The sequence below is a fragment of the Podarcis pityusensis genome (genome assembly GCF_964106645.2).
Source record: "Podarcis pityusensis genome assembly, chromosome: 1".
Classification (NCBI taxonomy): domain Eukaryota; kingdom Metazoa; phylum Chordata; class Lepidosauria; order Squamata; family Lacertidae; genus Podarcis; species Podarcis pityusensis.
In genome coordinates, this window is record NC_138028.1 from 15,032,966 (window position 1) to 15,055,696 (window position 22,731).

The window sequence follows — 22,731 nt, forward strand, 5'->3', positions numbered from 1 at the left end:
GATAGACCGTATACGTACCTTTAAAAAGACTGGGACACAATATGCTGAATAAAGCATCTTAGCATAGTACGCACCACAGTAGAATCAGTGAAGAATGCATTAGCAAAAAACTAAACAATGATGATTTATAACAAGACATATATGACATTTAGCAAGAACTCTCAGAAGTATAAAGGAAACTTGGTTGCAAAGTTCACATACAAGTCTAGTGCCTAGTTTTCATTAGACAGACATATATATGACTGGATGCTGCCTTGCATTGTAGGGATACCATATCTAGTCTCTGGTACAATACAACCTTTATCAATCTAAGAGTTTCATAGCTCTCCAGTTCTTTATAAGAAGCCCTGGGAAATAGTTTCTATTCTGCACACATAGATATAGTCCTAGCTGCTGCTAGAAATCTGTCACTTCCCTATTCCATGGTTTGTTCAGATGTTTGAAAGGAAAATGACACCATTTCCTTCCCTACCCTGTATGGCTTGGTTTTGCTATCTGTTGAACGGTGCTAGCTCTTTTTCTTACTACTACTACTGTTGTAGTTGTAGTTGTTGTTGTTGTTGTTGTTGTATTGTTATATTTATACCCAGCCACTCTGGGTGGCTTATAAATGGTTTTGCTGTGTTCATGTGCCCTCTGAGGGAAATAAATATAGAAATAAAAATTCTGAACTAGTTAAGAAGCTGTAACAGACCCATTGTATAAATGGGTCAGTTGGGTATGGTTAACGAGTTTTGTGATCAAAGAAATGTTTGACTTTGTAAAACAAAAATGGAACTTTTACACTGCAATTTTTTAATGATTTGGTGGTTTATAAATATTCATAGAATGAGATACTGAGCCTTTTGGACTTGTCTTGAAATGTTCTTTTGATATATTGTAAGTAGTAAATGGTTCCTTGCTATGAATATTGGTGTGTTGCAGAATTGGTGTAAACATGTGTTTGCACCTATGTTTTCTGCAAAGATGTCAAATATTTAAAAGAACTTCCCTTTCCCTTTTTAGACTGCTTGTTTCCGAGAAGAAAGAGATGTTTTGGTGAATGGAGACTGCCAGTGGATTACTACATTGCACTATGCCTTTCAGGATGAAAACTATTTGGTATGTGAAAACTGCAATTCCTTAAAGGAATGGGGCATTGACTCCTAGTTTCTCAGTTGGGTATCTTTTTTGAATCTAGAGCATTATCTGCCTGCCTGCTTGTGTCTTTATTGTGGACGAAAAACAGATTCCCTACATCATTCATATACACTTTATTTTGCTCTTTTGATATGTTGATTTGCCATTAAACGTAATGAGCTAGAGTGAATTGAATTAGATTGTTCATTAAATGCTTTTATTCTCTAGTTATTTACCTTGGCTCAGTTGCATTATGTGCATTATGTATTTTATACACAAGATCCCGAGGTTTCTGCTCAAATCCAGGGTGGCACGACTGATTTGAGGGCCAACTGTGGCTTTTAGAATGTTAAGTTACAGCTCTGAAATATTTCTGAGAAAAAACACAGAAAAACTCCAACTTTAGAGTGCAGTCCTATGCATGCTTCTCCAGGAGCCAGTCTCACTTACTTAAAAGGGATTTATTCTTAGTAAGTATGCCTAGGTTTGCAGTGCCATTGCATATGTTTGGAGGGCTGGGGCTCAGCAGGGGGCAGCTGTAGTGTCCAAGGGCTATTGCAGAGAAATTGCACCCAAAAATTACCTTGCTTGTGTCTTTGAAGAGAGTTATTGAGGAGCAGACATGCACAGACAAGGGAACTTTATCCATACAAAATGGATTCAGTTCTCGGGAACCGTGGTCAAAGTTACTGTACCCAAATGATTGAGTAGCCAGATTTCCTTTTATTTTCTTGTACTTTTTTACAGTTATGTTTTCCAAACCAAATTAACCCTTCTCACCTTTGGCGCAGTTTCTGCACTTAATTTTATTCTGTGTATCTTTTAATTTGGAGTATTGTTTTTTGAAAATCTTTCTTCACTGATTATCCTGTGGTTTGGAGACAGGAAAGCACAGAGAAAATACTGCATTTTTTTTTTTTAAAAAGTTTAAATAAAATCATTTAAATTCCAGAAAGCATTTTTGTCAGTACTGACCAAGAGTCCCAGAATTCTTACATGACAAGCAGTCAGTATCTTTGACTGTTGGCTGACCCATATTCTCAAGCTGTTCTCTCTTGAGTTAACTGCCTGTCAAGAACTGATGATACCAAACTTCTGACCCAGCAGATTGTCTCCAAGGCATCATTTTACAAGGCTTAAGGACAACTCTATAACCATAGCTCTTGGAATCTATTTTCATAGCAAAATATTACCACTCAGTTTTCTTTGTAAATGCTCTAAAATATTCCTGGAAGCTAATCAGTTACCCACAATGAGTTAATAAATAGAACTTTCACTGGATGCAATTAAGTCAGGCACCTTCATTATAACTAAACTATTTGATCAATTTATTCAGCTACATTTGCATCCCACCTTTCATCTGTCGCACTCAAGGTAGTGTAAGTTTCTAAAACTGACCAGACTTAGAGCTGATTAGCTTAATGTCATCTTCCTTCAGTTCTTGAGCTGGGACCATGCCACTCACACACACATTCCCATATTTCACAGAAGCTTGCAGAAGAGAAATGTTTGATGGCTTGTGGCCACTTTAGCAACTGGCTGTATGAAAGCTTGAAATAGCTTAACTTTCCATCTTTCCTGTAGCTGCATTACTTAATAATTTAAAAGCACATTTTAAATACATTTTGATATTTCTCTGTTTTATTTCCATGGCTCTAATTTGCTTTAACTTTTAATGCTGAATTTTAAATTGTTGCAACCCTCCCTATGACCTGCTGGTGAAGAGACAGTAATAAATTGGATGGTAATATTTTAAAGACATCAGCCTCTTTGACTCCTCTTTTTGCAGACACATCTTTTGTGCTGTGGTTGTGCAGTTGCTGAATGTGATCAGTTGGATCGCATTCTGCATTGATTCTCACCCATGTTGTTTATTTTGTTTTTGCATTTTTTTCCAGTACCTAGTAATGGACTACTATGTGGGTGGTGATTTATTGACCTTACTTAGCAAGTTTGAAGACAAGCTTCCTGAAGATATGGCCAGGTTCTACATTGGGGAAATGGTGCTTGCTATACATTCCATTCATCAGCTACATTATGTGCACAGGTAAGGATTCTGTCTTGTTGGTTGTGAATAAATAAATAACATTGTGGAGGAAACCCTTACAACTTAGGGGTAAGCAATTTTCTTAAAACAGAAAACCCCCACCTCCAACCAAACATTTTATACATCTCTATACATTGTGGCTACACCAAGTCTGCTGATAAATATTTCTTATTTTGAGTGGTACAGTTTTGGCTTCATAAGCATTGACATGTTCACCTGAAGATTAGAAATAAATATAAGATTGATGTAGTAAAAACAGGAATAGCTATGATATCCCTCCTGTGGGGTGCTCTTTATTTCCTTCCTGTCTTCACAGTGATAGAAGAGTTAGCAACTCTTCCAGACATATGTAGCAATGGTTCCACCACCAGTTCTGTTGTCGGTCATGTCCTTTTTGTCCCATGTTTTCAGCTTTCCAAAACGTAGCTTTTATATTTAAACAGTCAAAATGTAATTCACCAACTTACTTTAAAAAATACACACCATCAAATTTTAAAATGTTGCAAGTCTTTCTCCAGGGGAGAGGATTTTGTGCTACGTTATAGATGTTGGCCAATCTGTACTTTGTGCAGCTGCTACAACTCAGCAAAACGGATGTTCTGATCCTGAGAATTAGATGAGGTATACCTGACTAGAACACGTTATATGCACTTCCAGATTGCAACTCTTTATATGCATTTCATGCACTTCTAAATAATATTTCTTTTCCCAATTAATAATAAGCAGAAAAATAAGCATATAACTAAGGCGAGCCTCACACTGAAGGATGACATTATGTGGAAGTGTTTACAGTGTGCGCTTGGCACAAATAATCACAACTGCAAATTACACATATAAGAAAATGACCCCATTTAGTTAGGGGTGAACACCCAGAATGTTAAATTGTACGTAATACGAAGGAAGCTTGAATATGTGAAACAGAGGGGGATAGCTAGAGCGCTCTTGAGCTTTGATGGCTTAATTCTTGCAATAGCAAATAATAGCATTTGGAACATAATCAATGCAGAAAAAGAAAGAAAAATTAACAGCATGGCATCAGAAATGTCAAGTTGTCTCATCTAGAAACCTCTTAATGTGTATCAGTACATGATTAGTGAGCAAGGAAGCTCAAACTGCAGATCAGCTAATATTTTGTATTAATAGAAATGCCCACAGATTCTGAGGCCATGTGGCCATTTAAAAAATAATAATTTGGGGTTACTATAAGATCTGCTGAAGAGTTGGAAGTTACCAAACTAATTTGGGGCATATATATAAAGAATATGCACTCCTCTGTATTTTGATGTCACAGCTTAAGCCTAACAATATTTACTGATAAGTAAACTCCATGTTTTTATGCTTAATTACAGTTTAAGAATATCAGAACAACTAATAGGGATTAATTACAATCTGGGGCAATTACACAATTGTCTATTCTTCTGTCGTACTTGTTGGGATATGGAATTTCTTTTTGGGAAGTGGCTCAATGTACATTGGTGTAACATGGCAGCCATCAAAAATCAAGTCTGCCATTTGGTAGTTGCCCCCATTTCTGAATTCTTTTATAAGACAGATTTCAACATGGCGGTCTGTTTGAGGCAATTGCAAAAAAAAAAAAAAAAAAAAACCCACCACTGGTGGGGATGTGAGAGACATAGGAAGTACATGGATCCACAGTGGTCATCCAGATGCTTATGAGCATCCTGAATCCCAGTGCTCGTGTTGGGATGATTTAAAACACAGTTTAGTATACCACAAGGGCAGCTTCCCACAGCAGGACATGAGGGCAACTATCTCTCTCGCATGGCTGTTTCCCAGCAACTGGTACTCAGAGGCATGCTGCCTCTGATCCTGGTAACATAACAGCCATCATGACTGATAGCCATTGATAGACTTATCTGCCGTGAATTTGTCTAACCCTTTTTTAAAGTCACTTCTGGTCGTTGTGTTAGCCTCTCTTTGTGATGAGCGTGCCATGATTTTGTCATTAAAGTATTTTTTATCTTGCAAAACATAACATGGCTTTTAATGACCTTTCTAAATTACTGCTACCTCAGGAAATCACTTGAGGACTTTGTCTGGGACTGAGCTAGCTAGAAAATTGGCATTTTAGTCAAGTTTTCTGAGTAAACAAATGTAAAATGCCATGGGGGAGGGGACTCTGTAATGTGATGTCTAACATAGCCGTCTAAGAACATTGTTACCTGCTTGATTGTATTTAATTTTACTAAAAAGAAACTTGTTTTTGCGTGGTGGTTGTGAGGAAAGGCGGTGCCTGCATGTTCAAGAAAAGCTTAAAAAAACAGAAGAATTCGTTTTTGACACTCTCCAATAGTTAATCACCTTCCTTCCTGTGGGAAGGAAATGGAAGGCAAAGGACACATTGTACATTTTTATTGTTGAACTGCTGTTAGCAATGCATGTTCCAGAAAAATCTTTGGTAAACAGAAGGCAAAACACTTGATCAGTGTTGCCTCAATATGATGTGAAAATGGAAAGTGACACTGCCCCTCCCCCCCACATTAATTGCGTTATCTCTTTAATTTGGAAGAAAAGTAAAGTAGTTTCATATTGGAAACTTATATAGTCATTTCTGCTCTGACCTTCCACCTCAGAAAGCTATGAAAAGCAATTATCTTACGCATGGAATTATGAAGTATGGGAAGCATACACCTGGTTTCTTAATCCAAATACAGAAAAGGCAATTTCTTTAATGTTGAGGATGTCTCAGAAGTAATCAGTAGTCTACATATTTGCATATTTAGTTAAATGTCATTAACATATTTCCATGAAATTGGCAAGTTGGGTATATTTCCAACCAGTGTCGGTTGTTGCATACCAATTTTTAAATGCCCAGTACTATCATAAAATTGTAGTGAGGTATATATAATTTTCATTTATAGCCAGGTAAACAGAATGATTTACTGGAGAAAATATATGGTTTATTTCTAAATTAGATTACTAACTGCTCAGTAAAGTTAGTGCTGTGACCTAATGTGTGTACTGTATGAAAATAATAATTTCTTTTCAAATCAGAGATATAAAACCTGACAATGTTTTATTGGATGTGAATGGCCATATACGCCTGGCAGACTTTGGATCGTGTTTGAAGATGAGTGAAGATGGCACTGTATGTATCAATAAAATGTTACGATTACTTATTTCAAATGGAACTTTGTGCATTTTTGTGACATAATTGCTCCTTGTTAATCTGTATATTTTTTGGGAAGATACAGTATGTAATAACTGAAAACAAAACTAGAGATTTCGGGATAGAAATTTTAAAACATCATGCTTCCAGGATATTTTTTGTAAGGTGTTCACTCAAAATGAAGATTTTAAGAACTTACCGTATTTTTCGCTCCATAAGACGCACCCCCCCCTAAAAAGTAAGGGGAAATGTGTGTGCATCTTATAGAGCGAATGCAGGTGGGAAAAGCCCCCAAGATCCGCGCACACGCTCCGCGCACTATTTAAAGGGAGCGTGGCTTTTGCGGGAGGTGGGGGAAGGGACAGAGGGCAGCCCCTCAGTCCCTTCCTGCACCTCCCAGAAAAGCCCCCAAGAGTCGCGCTCCCTTTCACTAGCCGCATGGAGCATGTGTGCGGCTCTTGGGGGCTTTTCCCCCCATATATTTTCAGCCCCATATACCAGCTGCACTGGCTCCCGGTGGAGTACAGGATCAGGTTTAAGGTGCTGGTTTTAACCTTTAAAGCCCTATACGGCCTAGGACCCTCGTACCTACGGGACCGCCTCTCCTGGTATGTCCCACAGAGAAACTTACGGTCTTCAAAGAAAAACATCTTGAAGGTCCCAGGCCACAGAGAAGTTAGGCTGGCCTCAACTAGAGCCAGGGCTTTTTCGGCTGTGGCTCCGATCTGGTGGAACACTCTGTCACAAGAGACCAGAGCCCTGCGGGACTTGACATCTTTCCGCAGGGCCTGCAAGACAGAGCTGTTCCACCAGGCCTTTGGCCAGGGCATAGCCTGACTCCCTCCCTCGGCAATCTTCGCGGAGCTCTGGCCCAATGGCTGCCAGTGGCTTGAATTAATTAATTTTATAATGAATGATTTTAGAGCGTTGTTTATGCTGTACTTTTGTACTGTTTTATTGTTGTTAGCCGCCCTGAGCCCGGCTTTGGCTGGGGAGGGCGGGATATAAATAAAATTTATTATTATTATTATCAGTGACGGGCTGCCCTTCTCCCTCCTGGGGAAAAGCCTGCAGGCGCCGCACACACGCTCCACGCAGCTCGTGAAAGGGAGCGCTGAGCAGAGCCTGGGATGCATACAGGCTCCGCTCAACGCTCCCTTTAAAGAAATTTTTCCCCTTGCATTCCCCCTCTAAAAACTAGGTACGTCTTATGGTCAGGTGCGTCTTATGGAGCGAAAAATATGGTAACTCAGCAACATTGGCTTGGATCCCGAAAACTGCAAGCCTCCCTTACACACCCACAAAGTGCCTTTGCCTGAACCCCTTCCCACACTGTCCAGGAGAGTTCCTGATCCTCTAGAGAGACTTTCCAGGGGTACAAGGGGCTTCTGGGTGGAGTAGTAGACGGAATGGGAAAATCCCTTACTGCTTATGGTTCCCAGAATCCAATCCATTACGTTTCATTACACAGGGATGCATAGCCCTCTCTCATGCTAAGATATAGTTAACGTAGTGTGTGCAGATGAATTAATCTTAAGACTTAGATATTTATTTTCCTTTGAAGGTGCAATCTTCAGTTGCAGTGGGCACACCTGATTATATTTCCCCTGAAATACTGCAAGCAATGGAGGATGGCATGGGGAAATATGGGCCTGAGTGCGACTGGTGGTCCCTGGGAGTCTGCATGTACGAAATGTTGTATGGTGAAACACCTTTCTATGCAGAGTCGCTGGTGGAAACCTACGGGAAGATTATGAATCATGAAGTAAGAACTATTTAACTATGCATTCACTAAAATTCCTTCATCTTATGTACTAATTATATCTTGAACATATATAACATGTTTTTGGAAGCTTTGGGATTCTTGCAGTAGATAGATAGATAGATAGTTCTAGTAAATACACAGGAGTAGACTATGCAAGCATGAGGTCTGTCTGCCCCTAATGTATGGAGCGCAACTGGAGTCAGTGTTTAATTTCTGAAGAACTTCTGTTGTATCTTCTATAAGACCTTGTCCTTAATTCTGTGTGGGTATGGATGGGCAGTTCCTTCCCATGGAAAGGAAACTGTGTGTGCTCAAACACAATTACATTCTGGTGTGTAAATAATGGTTGGCTACCAAATTTTGGCACAGTTTGTGAACCCTAATTATTATTATTTTTCAAATTTCCACAACATTTTCAGTTGCGTTCTGACTTACCATAAGCCTGTTCAAAAACAGTCCCTTAGCTAGCCTTTTCTTATTGTAGAAGTCTGAAACATTGTCTCCCCTCCCCGTTCTGTTTTCTTTAGGAGAGATTCCAGTTTCCATCCCATGTTAGTGATGTGTCTGAAGAGGCAAAAGACCTAATCCAGAGGCTTATTTGCAGTAGGGAACGTCGTCTGGGGCAGAACGGAATAGAAGACTTCAAGGCTCATGCATTTTTTGAAGGGCTAAATTGGGACAATATCCGAAATTTAGAAGCACCTTACATTCCAGAAGTTAGCAGTCCTTCGGACACATCAAACTTTGATGTAGATGACGATGTATTAAGAAACCCTGTGAGTGATTATTTATTTTCTTCTTAAAGGCAATAGTTTTCAAGCTTGCTTCTTTGAACCAAACCTTTTCATCACTGACAGGACTCCTGTATGTCCCAGGGGATTCTGGGGACAGTTCTAATGTGCACACCGGTTAATGTTAATTCTCTTGGGCCTCATCTTTCCTCTGCATGAACTGAATGCAGTTGAGAACATATTCAGTGCTTGCCAGTGGCTGTGTGTTCTCATGTGACTACTGTAGATCATCAGCGAGATCGAAAACTGATAGGCTTTCAGAAAAACTGATCTGCCATTGTTGAACATTTCACTGATATTTCCTTGGTGCATAGTGAAAACACTGGCAGATAAAGTCCAGAGTGAAGTATTCCTGCTTTAAATGAATAAATCTGAATACTTAATCTTCCTAAATAACATTTCTATGACTATGGCCCTTTTTACATGAGATGGACAGTATACACGTGGATGAAATAGGGTTGTGGCTGTTCCCTGTCCCTGAGGCGAGGGACAAAAAAGCCAACATGTCCTTCCAGATTCAACTTGGTTTTCATCCTGCATTCCTTTTTGTGCAGGAAATGATACCACCTGGTTCTCACACTGGCTTTTCTGGACTGCATTTACCGTTCGTTGGCTTTACCTACACAACTGAGAGGTAGGTGAAAAAAGTTCATGCATATGGGAAAGCACCACACTAAGATCTCATTTGCCTTTCTCTTAACGTATTCAACTGCAGCTTAAAATGCTTGACCTGAGTGTCTTGGGCTCCTGTGCTTTTTTGTTGCTTATGATTTATTTATATGAGCACCATCACTGGATATGGTGCTTTAAAGAGCAATCCGAGCAGCAGAAGACAGGTTTTTGCCCCAGGGAGCTTAAAATCTACAATTCAGCAGTGAGGAAGGGGCAAGGTAAGGTAAAAGGGTAAATTAAAGCAAATACACTTCCGCATATTTAAGCACAATTTAAATTGGGAAAGAGGACAAAGGGAGTTGAGCAGTAAAATACAGTGGTACCCCGCAAGACGAACGCCTCGCGAGACGAAAAACTCGCAAAACGAAAGGTTTTTTCGTTTTCGAGTTGCCTCGCAAGACGAATTTCCCTATGGGCTTGCTTCGCAAGACGAAGCTTGCCCCGGGGACAGCGGGTCTTCTCTTTTGAAGCAAGGGGCGGCGGGGAGAAGCGATCTTCTCCCCGCAGCCCCAGGTCCGGGGACAGCGGGAAGCGCTTCCCGCTGCCCCCGGACCTCTTTTGAAGCAAGGGGCTGCGGGGAGATCGCTTCTCCCCACCGCCCCTTGCTTCAAAAGAGGTCCGGGGACAGCGATCTCCCCGCAGCCCCTTGCTTCAAAAGAGGTCCGGGGGCAGCGCGAAGCGCTTCCCGCTGTCCCCGGACCTCTTTTGAAGCAAGGGGCGGTGGGGAGATCGCGATCTCCCCGCAGCCCCTTGCTTCAAAAGAGGTCCGGGGGCAGCGGGAAGCGCAGCGCTTCTTCCCCGCTGCCCCCGGACCTCTTTTGAAGCAAGGGGCTGCGGGGAGATCGCTTCTCCCGGTGCTCCGAAGCGGGGCGGGGGGGCGGGAACACCTGCCCCAGCCGCCCCACTTCGGAACGCTGTTCCGAAGCGGGGCGGGGGGGGGGCGGGAACACCTTCTGAAGGTGGGCGGGGGGCGAAAGTCTTTGTCCCCCCTGCCCGCCTTCCCAGGGGCTTTTAAATCGCCCCGGACAGCGGAGAAGTCCTCCGCTGTCCCGGGGCGATTTTAAAATGCCGCCCGCCAGCATTTTAAGATCGCCCGGACAGCGGAGAAGTCCTCCGCTGTCCCGGGGTTTTTTAAAATGCTGGGGGTGGGAAGAAAAGCCCTTGTCCCCCCCTCCCAGCCTTCAGAAGAGGTCCGGGGACAGACTGTCCCCGGACCTGGTCTGAAGGCGGTTTCCCTAGGAACGCATTAATTGATTTTCAATGCATTCCTATGGGAAACCGTGCATCGCAAGACGAAAAACTCGCAAGACGAAGAGACTTGCGGAACGAATTAATTTCGTCTTGCGAGGCACCACTGTAGAGAGCAAGAGCACTTTGTCAAGGTAATCACTTAACTGGTGCCCCAACCAGTAGTTCTAAACACAAAGAGAATCCATCATCTGCAGTCTCCAGCCTCAAGGTGAATTGAACATCACCATACTTCTTCCCTAGAAGTGAGCTTCAAGGCTGATCAGGGAATTAAACCAGGATTTCCCTGTCTGGGTTCTCTCCACTATACTACATTGGCTGTGATCATAGAAGGGCGATAGACTGGCTTTCCACGTGGTTCGAGTTGCAGAATATTTTTTAAAGACAGTTTTTGTACTGAAAATAATGTTGAGGAGGTGGTTTGTTCTCTTGCGGATCAAAGGGTGTGTGGAGTGGTGAAAGGCCTGGACAGACTGATATCATAGATGCACACGAGCTTATGAGGTTCAGTCAGATCATCATTCTACCTAGCCCGTTGCACTTTGATATGACTGGCAGTAGCTCTCCAGGTTTTGGGGCAGAGATCCTATCAGGTGGAGATTCTAGGAGATCAACCTGATACTTTTTATTGAAAAGTGTTTGCTCTGAGCTGTGGTTCCTTCAGCTTTCAAAGGCAGTCTACCTGCCCTTCCTGCAAAATGTAGTGTGTCCATACTCTTAAACGTAAGGGAGAATTGTCACAGCAGCAGCATTGTTCCATTTCCAGTCTCTCCTGAATTAAAAGTTGCTGCTGCTGCTTCCTCCCCGATAAGCTAGCTTGTCCTGGCTGGAGTGAGAGAAAACAGATCACACAACACATTGCTGCCATTTTACTTGCAGGCCAGCTCAGATAGTACTGAAGCAAGGATCTCTGTTATATAATCTTCACAGTTGTTCCAAGGTTTCTGCTTCTGTTGAATTTCCAACAGGAAACTGCTACTTAGGGTTGAGCATAAATTGATTAAAACGTGTTCTCCAATGTTTCTGGTTTCCAGTTGTTTTTCTGATAGAGGCTCGCTAAAGAGTGTCATGCAGTCCAGTGGTATAACCAAAGATGAGGATGTGCAGCGTGACTTGGACAACAGCTTGCAAATAGAGGCATATGAAAGGAGAATACGAAGGTTGGAGCAGGAGAAGCTGGAGCTGAGCAGGAAGTTGCAAGGTATGCCCTCTCGCTTTCCTTTTATGTTGCTTTGCAATGGAGCAACAGAATGTTTTTCAGGTTGGACTAAACAAATTGTTTTGCTTTGTTCTTTCGGTTCAATTTAAAGAATCTACCCAGGCTGTTCAGTCCCTTCATGGTTCTGCTCGCATAACAGCTAACACAAACCGGGATAAAGAAATAAAAAAGCTAAATGAGGAAATCGAGCGCTTGAAAAACAAAATAGCAGGTATGTTTCTGGCATGTTTTAATAGCTTTCTCTCTAGTTCTCAAAAAAAAGTACAAAATAAGCCCAGTGGTAAAGCGCTAATCCTCATAGCAGCCTATTAGGCGTGAGCCTCATTCTTTTTTACTTTTGGATCTTTAGCTCAAGTACCGAGATGGCTCAGTGTGGAAATGCATGAAATATTACATTATGATACAGCTTTGGAAAGTGTGGCAGGTGCAACCTTAAGCAGCATTTAGATTTTTGAACAAAAGCTTATCTTTCTTCTAAAGCTTCCTTTACTTGATAGCAGATTATTCCCACTGGGGAGCCAAGAATAAAAGGCAATTTGTACGGCTTCACTTAGATAATTCTTTTGACTTCTATCCTTTCTATAAAAATCCCAGGATATCCTCTTCTAATATTTTTTTCCCAGAAAGGGGCAAGCTTTGAACTTTGTACAAGTGCCATTCATATGGAAAATTTTAAGCTGCAGTGCACAATATTTCGCTTATGATGTCTACATCTGCTATGAGGAAATGTGAGAAAGTGGCTGTTTGATGTGGTCCTGCATCCATTCACCATTCTGAGAACCGCCAGTTTTATAGGGTTATGCTTTTGTAACTGGTGACTCTCTTTTTGTTTGTTAATTAGGTATCCACTGTATGCACCTGAAGTTTCTTTTTGTGAGACAGTAGGGTAACTAGAGCGGGGCAGTAGGAGAACCTGCTCCAGGTGCAACCTTAACAGGGACACAAAACAATCAAAGGTTATTGAATATATTCAACACCTTAAATTAAATCTTAATTTATAAATAACGTTAAATTATAATTTACATATCATTTTGCTCAGAGGCTCAAGTAAGATTCACAGGCCAGGCTGATTGGCACCATTGTACAGGCAACTCCCCATTTATGCATCACCTCTTTGCGTGCAACCATGTACACACACAGTGCCGGGAACCTGGAAGTGGAAGCTGGAAATGGGGAGCACTTCCTGTCTTGCAAGGAGACCCTCTCCAGAGCCTGTAGAGGACATTACCTTTGGGCTCCAGAGAGGGTCTCCTCGCAACCTGGAAGGTTGTTGAGCCAATCAGCTGATGGGCAGGGAAGCAACTGCTGCTGCGCTGCCCCACATATCAACTGTTAGACAGGGAGGTTGAGCAGCTCAACAAAGCCCTTCTTGCCCCTCTGGCTCGCGAGGAGACATTCCCTAGAGGTGGAAGAAATGGCTGCATACAATACTGAATCTCCTACCTGAAGTAGCTGCTTTTGAGTGGATAGGCTACATTGCAGTGTTAGAAACTAAGGGGTGGCTGTTCCTGACAAGTAAACACTTGTCAGACTTGTAGTCTTGTTTCTCTCTTCCCCCCGTAGAGGCATTTCCTTTCCCTGCTCCCATGAGGTACCTCTCAACTTTGGAAAAATAAAACACTTTTGTTTTTGTTTTGCTGGTTTATAGTTAACTGTGTTGAAGTAGCCATAGTTGTAAATTTGGGTGAAAATCTGATGGATGGAATTTGAGGGATCAACCATTTTCTGAACTGGGGGCAGGGGGAGGGCTGACATTTTCCCACAGCTACCCACAGACAACAAACCTGAAAGTTTTGTCCACAGAACCAGCACCACTGTAATCTTCTATTTTACTTTGAATATTCAAAATCCAATTTTTCTTTAAAAAGGAAAAGAAAGGACCACAGTAATATCATGTAACCTGCTTATATCTGTTCACAGACGGCAGCTAAAATTTGGGAAGGAAAGATAACTGTTTCCAAAGGGGCAATCCAGTGGGGCTTCTGCTTCTGCCAAAACTGTCCACCCTCTTATACTCGAGAAAATGAATTGTACTTTGAGTTTCTGAGACATTATTTTATATACCCGTTCCTGCTTTTTTCCTTTAAGGTTTTTAGTCCTATTGTGCTAGCATGGAAACTTGAAAATACGTCAGCAATGATTGGAGAGATCTCTTTGGTGGTAGGGAGGTTAAGGCTAAGTCGGACTATAGTAGGCAGGGAGCTGTGATTACATTGCCTGAACTAGTTTCTTGTTCCTTTAAATGACCTGTACTGCTTATCTGACCCTAACCTTAATGTTTGCCCTTCCTCTTCTTTGCCCTTCCTCTTCTCTAGCTCTGCATGCACAAATGGGTTTTGAACGTGTGTGTCTCTTAAAAGCTACTTAAAAGTCACGTGACAAGCTGCTTTCAAAAGTGATGGGACTTTCAAGCGCAATTTGAGATATGATGGGGACTGTTGTTCAAGCAAAGCCACAGTGGTCTTATCTAAAATAGCTTTTTGGATCTCATTCCTTGAAAACATGAGTATTGAAAGCAGGTTCAGTATTGTTGAAAGAAGCAGATGGCAAGAATGCTTATGTTGCATAATTTATTCTGCCTTCAGAACTTGGAATTCTTTGGTACTGGGACTGAGGTAGAATTTGGATTTTATTTGTATTTGTCGACACCATGTACGTTGAGCTGTGATGATGGGACTTGGGGTTTTGCCAGTGTGTGTTATGTTAGAGAGAAGAATGAATGAGTTCACTCTGAACTACCCAGTGTAAATTGTTCTTGGCAGAAAAGAATGCAGAACTGCTGCATATGCCAACTGAGCAAAAACGCTATGGAATAATCCTCCCTTTTAAAATTATAGACTCAAATAGGCTAGAGCGGCAACTGGAAGACGCAGTGACGCTGCGGCAGGAACATGAAGACTCCACCCACAAGTTAAGGGGACTTGAAAAGCAATGCAGGATATTTCGGCAAGAGAAAGAGGATCTCCATAAGGTAAAATTCTTCTGTCCAGCAAAGTGGGTGTTGACTAGGGAATGCAAGTATAAAGGTGGTATTGCCAGCAGTGTGGAACATTATGTGGAACTCACACTATATAGAGAATTGTTGTTTGTCATACTTGTATCCTGTCCTTCCTTCATGGAGTTCAGGACAGTATACGTGCAATTATCCCATTTTACATCAACTTGGTAGTATAAGCTAGGCTCAGTAATAGTGACATGTCCATGCTACCAAGCTTCATGGGTACAATCAGAAGTCAAATCCAGTTCGCCTCATCCATTAGACCACACGTGCTGTAGTAGGAGCATAGGGGAAAGCAGCCTTTACACCGCATTTGACCATTGGTCTCTCTAGATCAGTCTTGTCTTCAGTGACTGTCAGCTCCTCTCCCAGCTAGACTCCCAACCCCTACCTGAAGATGCTGCAGATTGGATCTGGAAACATCTGCCACTGAGCTATAGCCCTCCCCCAAAACAGTTGGGCAGGGGCACAAGTTGAACTTGTTCAGGGGAAAACCAGTTACCAACTGCCACTCGGGAAGCCCCCCCCCCCATTGCAAATAGGGTACTTGGTGCAGTTGCTGTAGGTGCGTAGTTGTAGGGACTGCTGGCTGTACACCAACAATGCAGTGAATGCGTGTATCTAGTTTATACCATTGTTTTCTTCCCACGTGAATCTCAGTATTACATTTGGATCCAGTGAGCATACAGTTGAATGTGTACCTCACACTAAGACATCACATGATACTTTGTGCTTGCTTGCTTACTCTTGGTTTCACATCATCAAAGCCTGCATTGGATAATTCACCGTAATGCAAAAAACTGAACCACCTCTGGGTCCTTAAAAGATGGCAAAGATGTGATGTGTCAGAAAAGCACTGGAAGAAAATCAACAAAGAAAAACCAACTTGGGTTATGGAATTCCCCTCCATCCAGAATTCCTTTTGCAGTATTGAATTATGTGGGAAGATGTGGTGGTATGAAAACATGAAGCATTAGTTTCTTATATGTTAACTGTGGCAAGAATATTGTTTGCTAAGTCATGGAGATCAGCTAACACACATCCATTCTTTAATGGATGGAGAAACTTTGGGAATTTGCTGCCATGTCAAAATTAACTCACCATCTCAGATTTAGGCAACAAAAACAAAGGCATGATAGGCTTCAGATGAGATGGAATACTTTTGCTGAATACAGCAAAAATAAATGATTGTGGTCAAGTGTAATGTCCAAGTATCTAAATAATGTTAGATGAAATTAGTAATTTTGTTTCTTTAGCAGAAAAAATATTTTTTTTTTCTTCATAATACTAGCGTGCTGGCTTTGTTTAGGTTTGAAATACAGTCAACTTGCAGCTTGCACACATTTAACTTGTGCGATTGTAGTGTTAGGCACTTGCAACTGCAATCACAGAAATTAAATGCACGTAAATTGAAGCTCTCCACCTTGCGTGGGGAGGAGGGGGCAAGACCCATTTGACACACAAGCTTCTGAGAAGGTAGGGATGCTCGCGTGGGGGCTGTTCTGGCTTTACTGTATGTGATTTGGGCTTTACACACAATCCCCAGAACATAAGCCCTGTGTAAGTTGTGAGTCGACAGTATTATAATGGAATATAAATGTTGATGTGTTGTATATGTAAAAGAATAACTTAAAGAAAAGGATTATAGAGGGGAAAAGATGAGGAAAAGGCTTCATAGGGCAGAATTTGTAAGCACTTTTGAGGGATTGACCAGTAGCTTCCACTGAGAATGTCCCTCAGAACTGATATGTTATTGTCTCAGTATCAGTCCCATTCTGTCCATATTGACTGTGCCAGACTGTATACACAATGTTTAATAATAACAATAATAATAAGCACAAATGGTTTGGGTGTTTTTTTTTTAAAGGCAAAATAAAATAAATTTGAGCCCTATAAAAGAGAGAAGCATTCCTCCCACCCGGACATACACTGCAAAGGCTAGAGGCAACACAAGAAAACTAAAGGGCTGATGGAAGTAGGCTGTGTATGAGGGCTCCCCAAGCTATTCACAGCCCCTTTTCCCTTTGAGGGAGGGTGGCATTGCTAAAGCGCTGCTCAGGTTTCTGGTGTCCTCTCTAGAGAAAAAGGGTAATCACTAGCAGTAATCAGCTCTTGTTCCCTGTGGTGTTTAACCCTTTTGTGTCCTTTGGCTCGTGGGAGTGACCGTCCTTCTGCCAGGGATTTCAGCAGAAGCTTAAGCATCAGCTTATAACCTCCTTTTGCCCCTGGGACTGGCTCTGATCCCCACCACATGCAAGTGAACACCGCAAAGCAGAAGCACACACAGGGATAAAAGAATTTATCCTGATATTTATTTTTTCTTTCTTTTTAGAAGGTTGAGTACGATTGAGGAAAGGGAGGAGTAGGGAAGAAGGGAGATGGAGAAAAGGCGAACAGAAAGAAGCAGAGATGACAAAAGAGATGATGCTGTGATGAGATGATGCTGGAAAGAGTGGTTGAAGAGATATGAGGAGAGACAGAGGAGGAAAGGGGGAATGTATGAAAGAAGGGGAGGGAGAACAGAGGAAGGTGGGAGAAGGATGGAAGCATACAATACGTTGGGATATCAGAGTGGTGATATAGAAATACTTCTGCTTATATACTGCCAAAATGCCTGTCATTATTTTGAGAGCAGGGATGGGGAGAGGTGGAGATGAGGACGTATGTTGTCAGAATGTGATTTTGCAATAAGATTGAACTTCATGCTCAAGAGTGATCTCTAAACACTTGTTTGGACCTTTCTTTTCACCAGCAACTCATTGAAGCGTCTGAAAGATTAAAGGCACAGTCCAAAGAACTAAAGGACGCCCATCAACAAAGAAAGCTAGCAATGCAGGAATTCTCAGAGCTGAACGAGAGGATGGCAGACTTGCGCTCCCACAAGCAGAAACTATCTCGACAGCTCCGTGACAAAGAGGAAGAAGTGGAAGTGATCATGCAGAAAATTGACTCCATGAGACAGGAAATCCGTAAATCTGAGAAAGCGAGAAAAGAGGTAGCTCGGCAGGGTACTTGAGGATAATGGATTTCAGCTGCTATTTTAGCTTGAAATAGTTACTGTGGCTGGGTTCCACACATACAAGCAGCTGGTTTATTTCTTCATGCAGTCCTTCCACACCCCCTCTGCCCTGTGGGGTTGTGTGGAGAAACATAATGTGTGAGCCAGCTATTCCATGGATTCACTTTGCTAAAACTCTTGCTATATCACAGTAGCACATTCTGGACCATAATTTGGCCTTCCTGTTTTCATCTTACTCTCCCTCCTTCCCTTCGTCTGTCCGTAAAGGAGAGAAAGCAAGCAATGAAAGAACCAGAAGCACTAACTTTTTTCTGTCAATTATTATATTTATAGTTAAATGCCGCAGTCATTCTTTCCTTATACTGAAGTTTCCTAGCTACCCAGATCTGTCTTGTTGATCTTGGATTCTATGTTTCCCCTTTTAAAGTAACTGGCTCCTAGTTGGCTACAAAATATTATAGTGCAGGCCCCCATGAGATGGTTAAGTCGCCATAGGCATGAGGATGGGTTATAAAGATGTGTGTGTGTATTCCCTTGAAGTTTCTGAAAGTTGGTAGGATTGGGAATAAAAGGCAATATATCATCTTCCAAAACTGTTTTTATCTTTTCCTCTTTTGTGACCCTTGTCATCTAGATTGTAAACCTCAAGATGGGCATATGTCTCCCTTTCTGTTTTTTGTAGCTGCTCTAGTCATAAAAATAATAAGGGTTAAGCTATAGCGGTTTTAATAACCAGGCCTGTTTTCCTTCTTATAGCTAGAAGCCCAACTTGATGACGCAGCAGCAGAGGCATCAAAAGAGCGTAAGCTTCGAGAGCACAGTGAGAGTTTCTCTAAGCAGCTTGAAAATGAACTGGAGACCCTAAAGGTGACATTATTTGAAAAGCATCTAAGCCATATAAGAACAGGTTCACTTGACAAGGGATAGAAATCCAGATCTCCAGGGTGTCCCATGACAGTTGCAACTTATGCACTTCCGAAAAACATTTTGCCAGAATGCGCAAGGCCCGAGATTTAGTTCTTCAACGTATATTGGGCATTCCAACAAGATATTTTAGGATCTAGGCAGGATAGGTAGTAATCCTCCCTGTCTCACAATTTTAATGTGAGAAGCAACCATTGACATTGACACATTTCTCATCCCCACCACAGGTTGACTACTTTATTATTATTATTATTATTATTATTATTATTATTATTATTATTATTATTATTTTGGTAGACCTTTAGATTGCCATACATGTTATGGGTTTTTCTTGGGAAGTTTGGAGTAGGAAAGAACCTCACATAGCACATGTTAAGCTGCATGGGAGCTACCACTGCAGGCTGTTCTCATGTGTACCAGCTCAGAATTAGCCTCTTACAGAGCCCAGACAAGATTTTATTTGCTGTATCCTCTTACACAGTCGCCCCACCCCCCAAAAAAAACCTAAATCTGTACCACAGTGAATAGATTTGCTTACATGTTTCAGGGCCTCTGTTGTTTGACTTCTTTAGACTTTATCATTCTTAACAGTTCAGTCCTAGGAGTGCAGGGCAAGAGACAATATGCTCATTAAAACAGTAATTAAAGGGGGGGAAAACACCATTTGAAAGTTGGCTTTCAGAATAATAATAATAATAATAATAATAATAATAATAATAATAATAATTTTATTTTATTTATACTCTGCCCTCCCTGGCCAAAACCGGGCTCAGAGCAGCTAACATCAAATATATGACATATTACCATAATATCAAGCAATCAATTAAAATACATCCTAAAATCAAGTCAGAATCAAAGTGAAATCCAATCAGATGGCAGCCCACAAAATAGGGATGGGGACCTTAAATGCTCACTAGAATATGTTCAGATTGGGACTCCTGTAAATGGCTGGTGCTGGAAAAAATAGTTTCCATAAATGGGGAACAGCTAACTAAAATGATGTCTAAGTAGTGGTCTGTGCTTCTTCAGGATGCAAATAACGTGTGTTCGTGTGTGTTCCATGGTTCTAAAGAAAGTGGAAAGTCGGCATGATTATGAGACTAGAGTAAAACCTTTCCACTTTGACATGCTAGTCTTCTACATGAAGGCAAAATGAATGAAGCATGCAGTCCCCCTCCCGCTGCAGTCTGATGTGGACTGTTTTCTGCATGTTTCAGTCTGCTCTCAGTTCATGGCTTTCAGAGAGATTATGATGAAGCAAATGAGATCTCTAAGCTATGCAGAGACAAATAAATATGCATGTGTTTATACTTCATGATCAACTCTTCTGGTATTAAGGAGATGAAATGTGTTTTATGTCACTTTGAACAAAACTAAAGTCTCTAATATTGAATGTACTGTATCGTGGTGTTGTCTGTGTGGCTTTTTTTCCTGCTCTTGTGCAGATAAAGCAGGGAGGTCGTGCTGCTGGCGTGGCCATGCATGAGCATCAGCAGGAACTGGCCAAAATGAAGTCAGAGCTTGAGAAGAAAATCTTGTTTTACGAAGAGGAGCTGGTCAGGCGAGAAGCATCCCATGTCTTGGAAGTAAAAAATGTGAAAAAGGAGGTGCATGACTTAGAAAGCCATCAGCTAGCACTGCAGAAAGAGATCATGATGTTAAAAGATAAATTGGATAAGGCCAAACGGGAGAAGTAAGTTCTGTGTACAACTGCTTTCTTGGAAACACCCCCCCCCCCGCAAAAAAAATGTCACTATACATAATGTGGCATCCAAAAACCAAATAAGATTTATGTACTCAACTCCATAAAAAGCAGCAATAGTTTCTTTGTTCTGTGAAATGGCATTTACATGATATTATTTCACGCTTGTAGGCACAGTGAGATGGAGGAAACAGTGGGAACTCTGAAAGAGAAATATGAGCGAGAGAGAACCATGCTCTTTGAAGATAACAAGAAAATAACAACTGAAAATGAGAAGGTAAATTGTCATAACCTGTGAAGAAGCACAGTTTTTCATCAGATACAACAGTAATCGCCCACGTGGCTTCCTCCAGATGCTATGGACTTCAGTTCCCATTAGCCCCAGCATGCATGGCAAATGGTAAGGGATGATGGGATTTGTAGTTCAGCAACACCTGGAGGGCATGTTGGCTACCCCAAGATATCTTATGTTTTATTTCTATAATTCACATACCATTTTAGCGTTCCCTGCCCTGCTCCTAATTCATGAGAGGCTACAAATAATTTTAAAAAAAATAATGCAGTGGTTTTAATTGTGTGTGAAAGTCGTGACTATTCCATGTCAAATGTGAAAATCTGCGTGTTTAATCTCTGTTATCAAAACCGAAGAAACCTTCAGTGCTGCTTATACACATACTTTGCCACTTAACTGGGCTGGCTTAATTTGACTGTTTGGAAAACAAAATGTTGCAGGCGGTTTTACACATTTGCTGCGGGAGGTTCAAAGTTACATTAAATTACAGTTATGAAAACTTCTAATTTTCTCGTTGCAGCTTTGTTCCTTTGTGGATAAACTAACATCACAAAACAGGCAGCTAGAAGATGAGCTTCAGGATTTGGCGGCAAAGAAGGAATCTGTTGCCCACTGGGAAGCTCAAATTGCAGAAATTATTCAGTGGTATGTGCATTTTGAGGATCCTTTGAAAAATAAATTAGTGCTGTATTAGCAGAAGGAAGGATCCCATAGAACGGAAATGTGTCATCTTGTAGATGATACACTTCAGAAATCACATGCAGCCACAAATATTGATTGATACATACTGGCTCCCTCATTTTTATTACCCTTACAGGAACTTTATTAACCTTCTATGTCAACTGATTTCACCAAAGTGAGAATGTCTAGGTCATACATTAAAAATTAATTTGTATTAAATGAAAAGGTTGCAGCCTGGCTGTTCATCAGTTCTTTGTTTCAGTTCTTCTTTTTTAAAGTCAACCTTATGATTTCTGTGCCAGACTTATAAATGAGGCAGTATAGATCCTTCAAATATTTTTTAAAAATTCACATCATAACACAGACATGTAGGGGGAAGATTGGAACCATTATGCCACAGCCTTTTCCAAAAGGAGTTTATAATGCTCCTAACAACCACATATGCACAACCTCAACACAAATTACATTCTCCTTAAGGGTAGGGCAGTCTTATCTGATGGAAAGAGCTCCTCCTGTTGAATCACAAAGAATCAGAATTGTAAGAGTTGGAAGGGACCGTGAGGGTCATCTAGCCCATCCCCTGCAATGCAGGAATCTTTTGCCCAGTGTGGGACTCGAACCCATGTCTCTGAGATTGTGTCATACTCTACTGAGTCTCATGCTCTACTGACTGAGCTATCAAGTGGGCTAAGAATATCAAAGAAAACAGTTTCTCCCTTTGCTCCCAGACCAGCACTGCCTGTTAAGCAGCAATATATCAGTTAGGCTCTTTCGTGGTTGTTGCAAATTGTTATTTTATTATTGCTTTGGGCTGTTTACAGGTTCTTAATACATTCCTTGAACTAAACGGGAAGCTCATCCCCTTTGCAGTGGTCTTCGCATGACCCTGCCTGTCCATCAAGAGTAGCTCTCATCAAACAAGGTTGGCCCACTCTTAGAACCTCAGAGATGGGAATTCACAGGTCATCACAAACTCCAAATTTCCCCTGTCAATAAACTTTACTGCTTAATTATCTCCACAGCAGGAGTGTTACAATAGGTATACCCTGGGATGGTTGTAGGGAAAACTACCCTGGCTGTGTCTGCTAAGTTTAACCCTGAAAAATTTCATGCAAGAAAAGCAA

At 41.4% G+C, this 22,731-nt stretch overlaps 1 protein-coding gene across 6 annotated transcripts in view; it reads left to right on the forward strand.

The window, feature by feature from the left end:
• CDC42BPB (CDC42 binding protein kinase beta) overlaps nucleotides 1–22,731 on the forward strand; it is a 97,160-nt gene that overhangs the window by 39,109 nt on the left and 35,320 nt on the right. For all 6 annotated transcript variants that reach the window (XM_081003894.1, XM_081003895.1, XM_081003897.1 and 3 more), the window contains exons 4-17: nucleotides 1,006–1,101; nucleotides 3,018–3,166; nucleotides 6,182–6,275; nucleotides 7,861–8,061; nucleotides 8,589–8,837; nucleotides 9,407–9,486; nucleotides 11,807–11,973; nucleotides 12,083–12,202; nucleotides 14,829–14,962; nucleotides 17,742–17,984; nucleotides 18,765–18,875; nucleotides 20,378–20,625; nucleotides 20,806–20,911; nucleotides 21,447–21,571. In XM_081003894.1, the coding sequence (XP_080860020.1) occupies nucleotides 1,006–1,101; nucleotides 3,018–3,166; nucleotides 6,182–6,275; nucleotides 7,861–8,061; nucleotides 8,589–8,837; nucleotides 9,407–9,486; nucleotides 11,807–11,973; nucleotides 12,083–12,202; nucleotides 14,829–14,962; nucleotides 17,742–17,984; nucleotides 18,765–18,875; nucleotides 20,378–20,625; nucleotides 20,806–20,911; nucleotides 21,447–21,571 (2,123 nt within the window). The remainder of the gene's footprint in view (nucleotides 1–1,005; nucleotides 1,102–3,017; nucleotides 3,167–6,181; nucleotides 6,276–7,860; nucleotides 8,062–8,588; nucleotides 8,838–9,406; nucleotides 9,487–11,806; nucleotides 11,974–12,082; nucleotides 12,203–14,828; nucleotides 14,963–17,741; nucleotides 17,985–18,764; nucleotides 18,876–20,377; nucleotides 20,626–20,805; nucleotides 20,912–21,446; nucleotides 21,572–22,731) is intronic.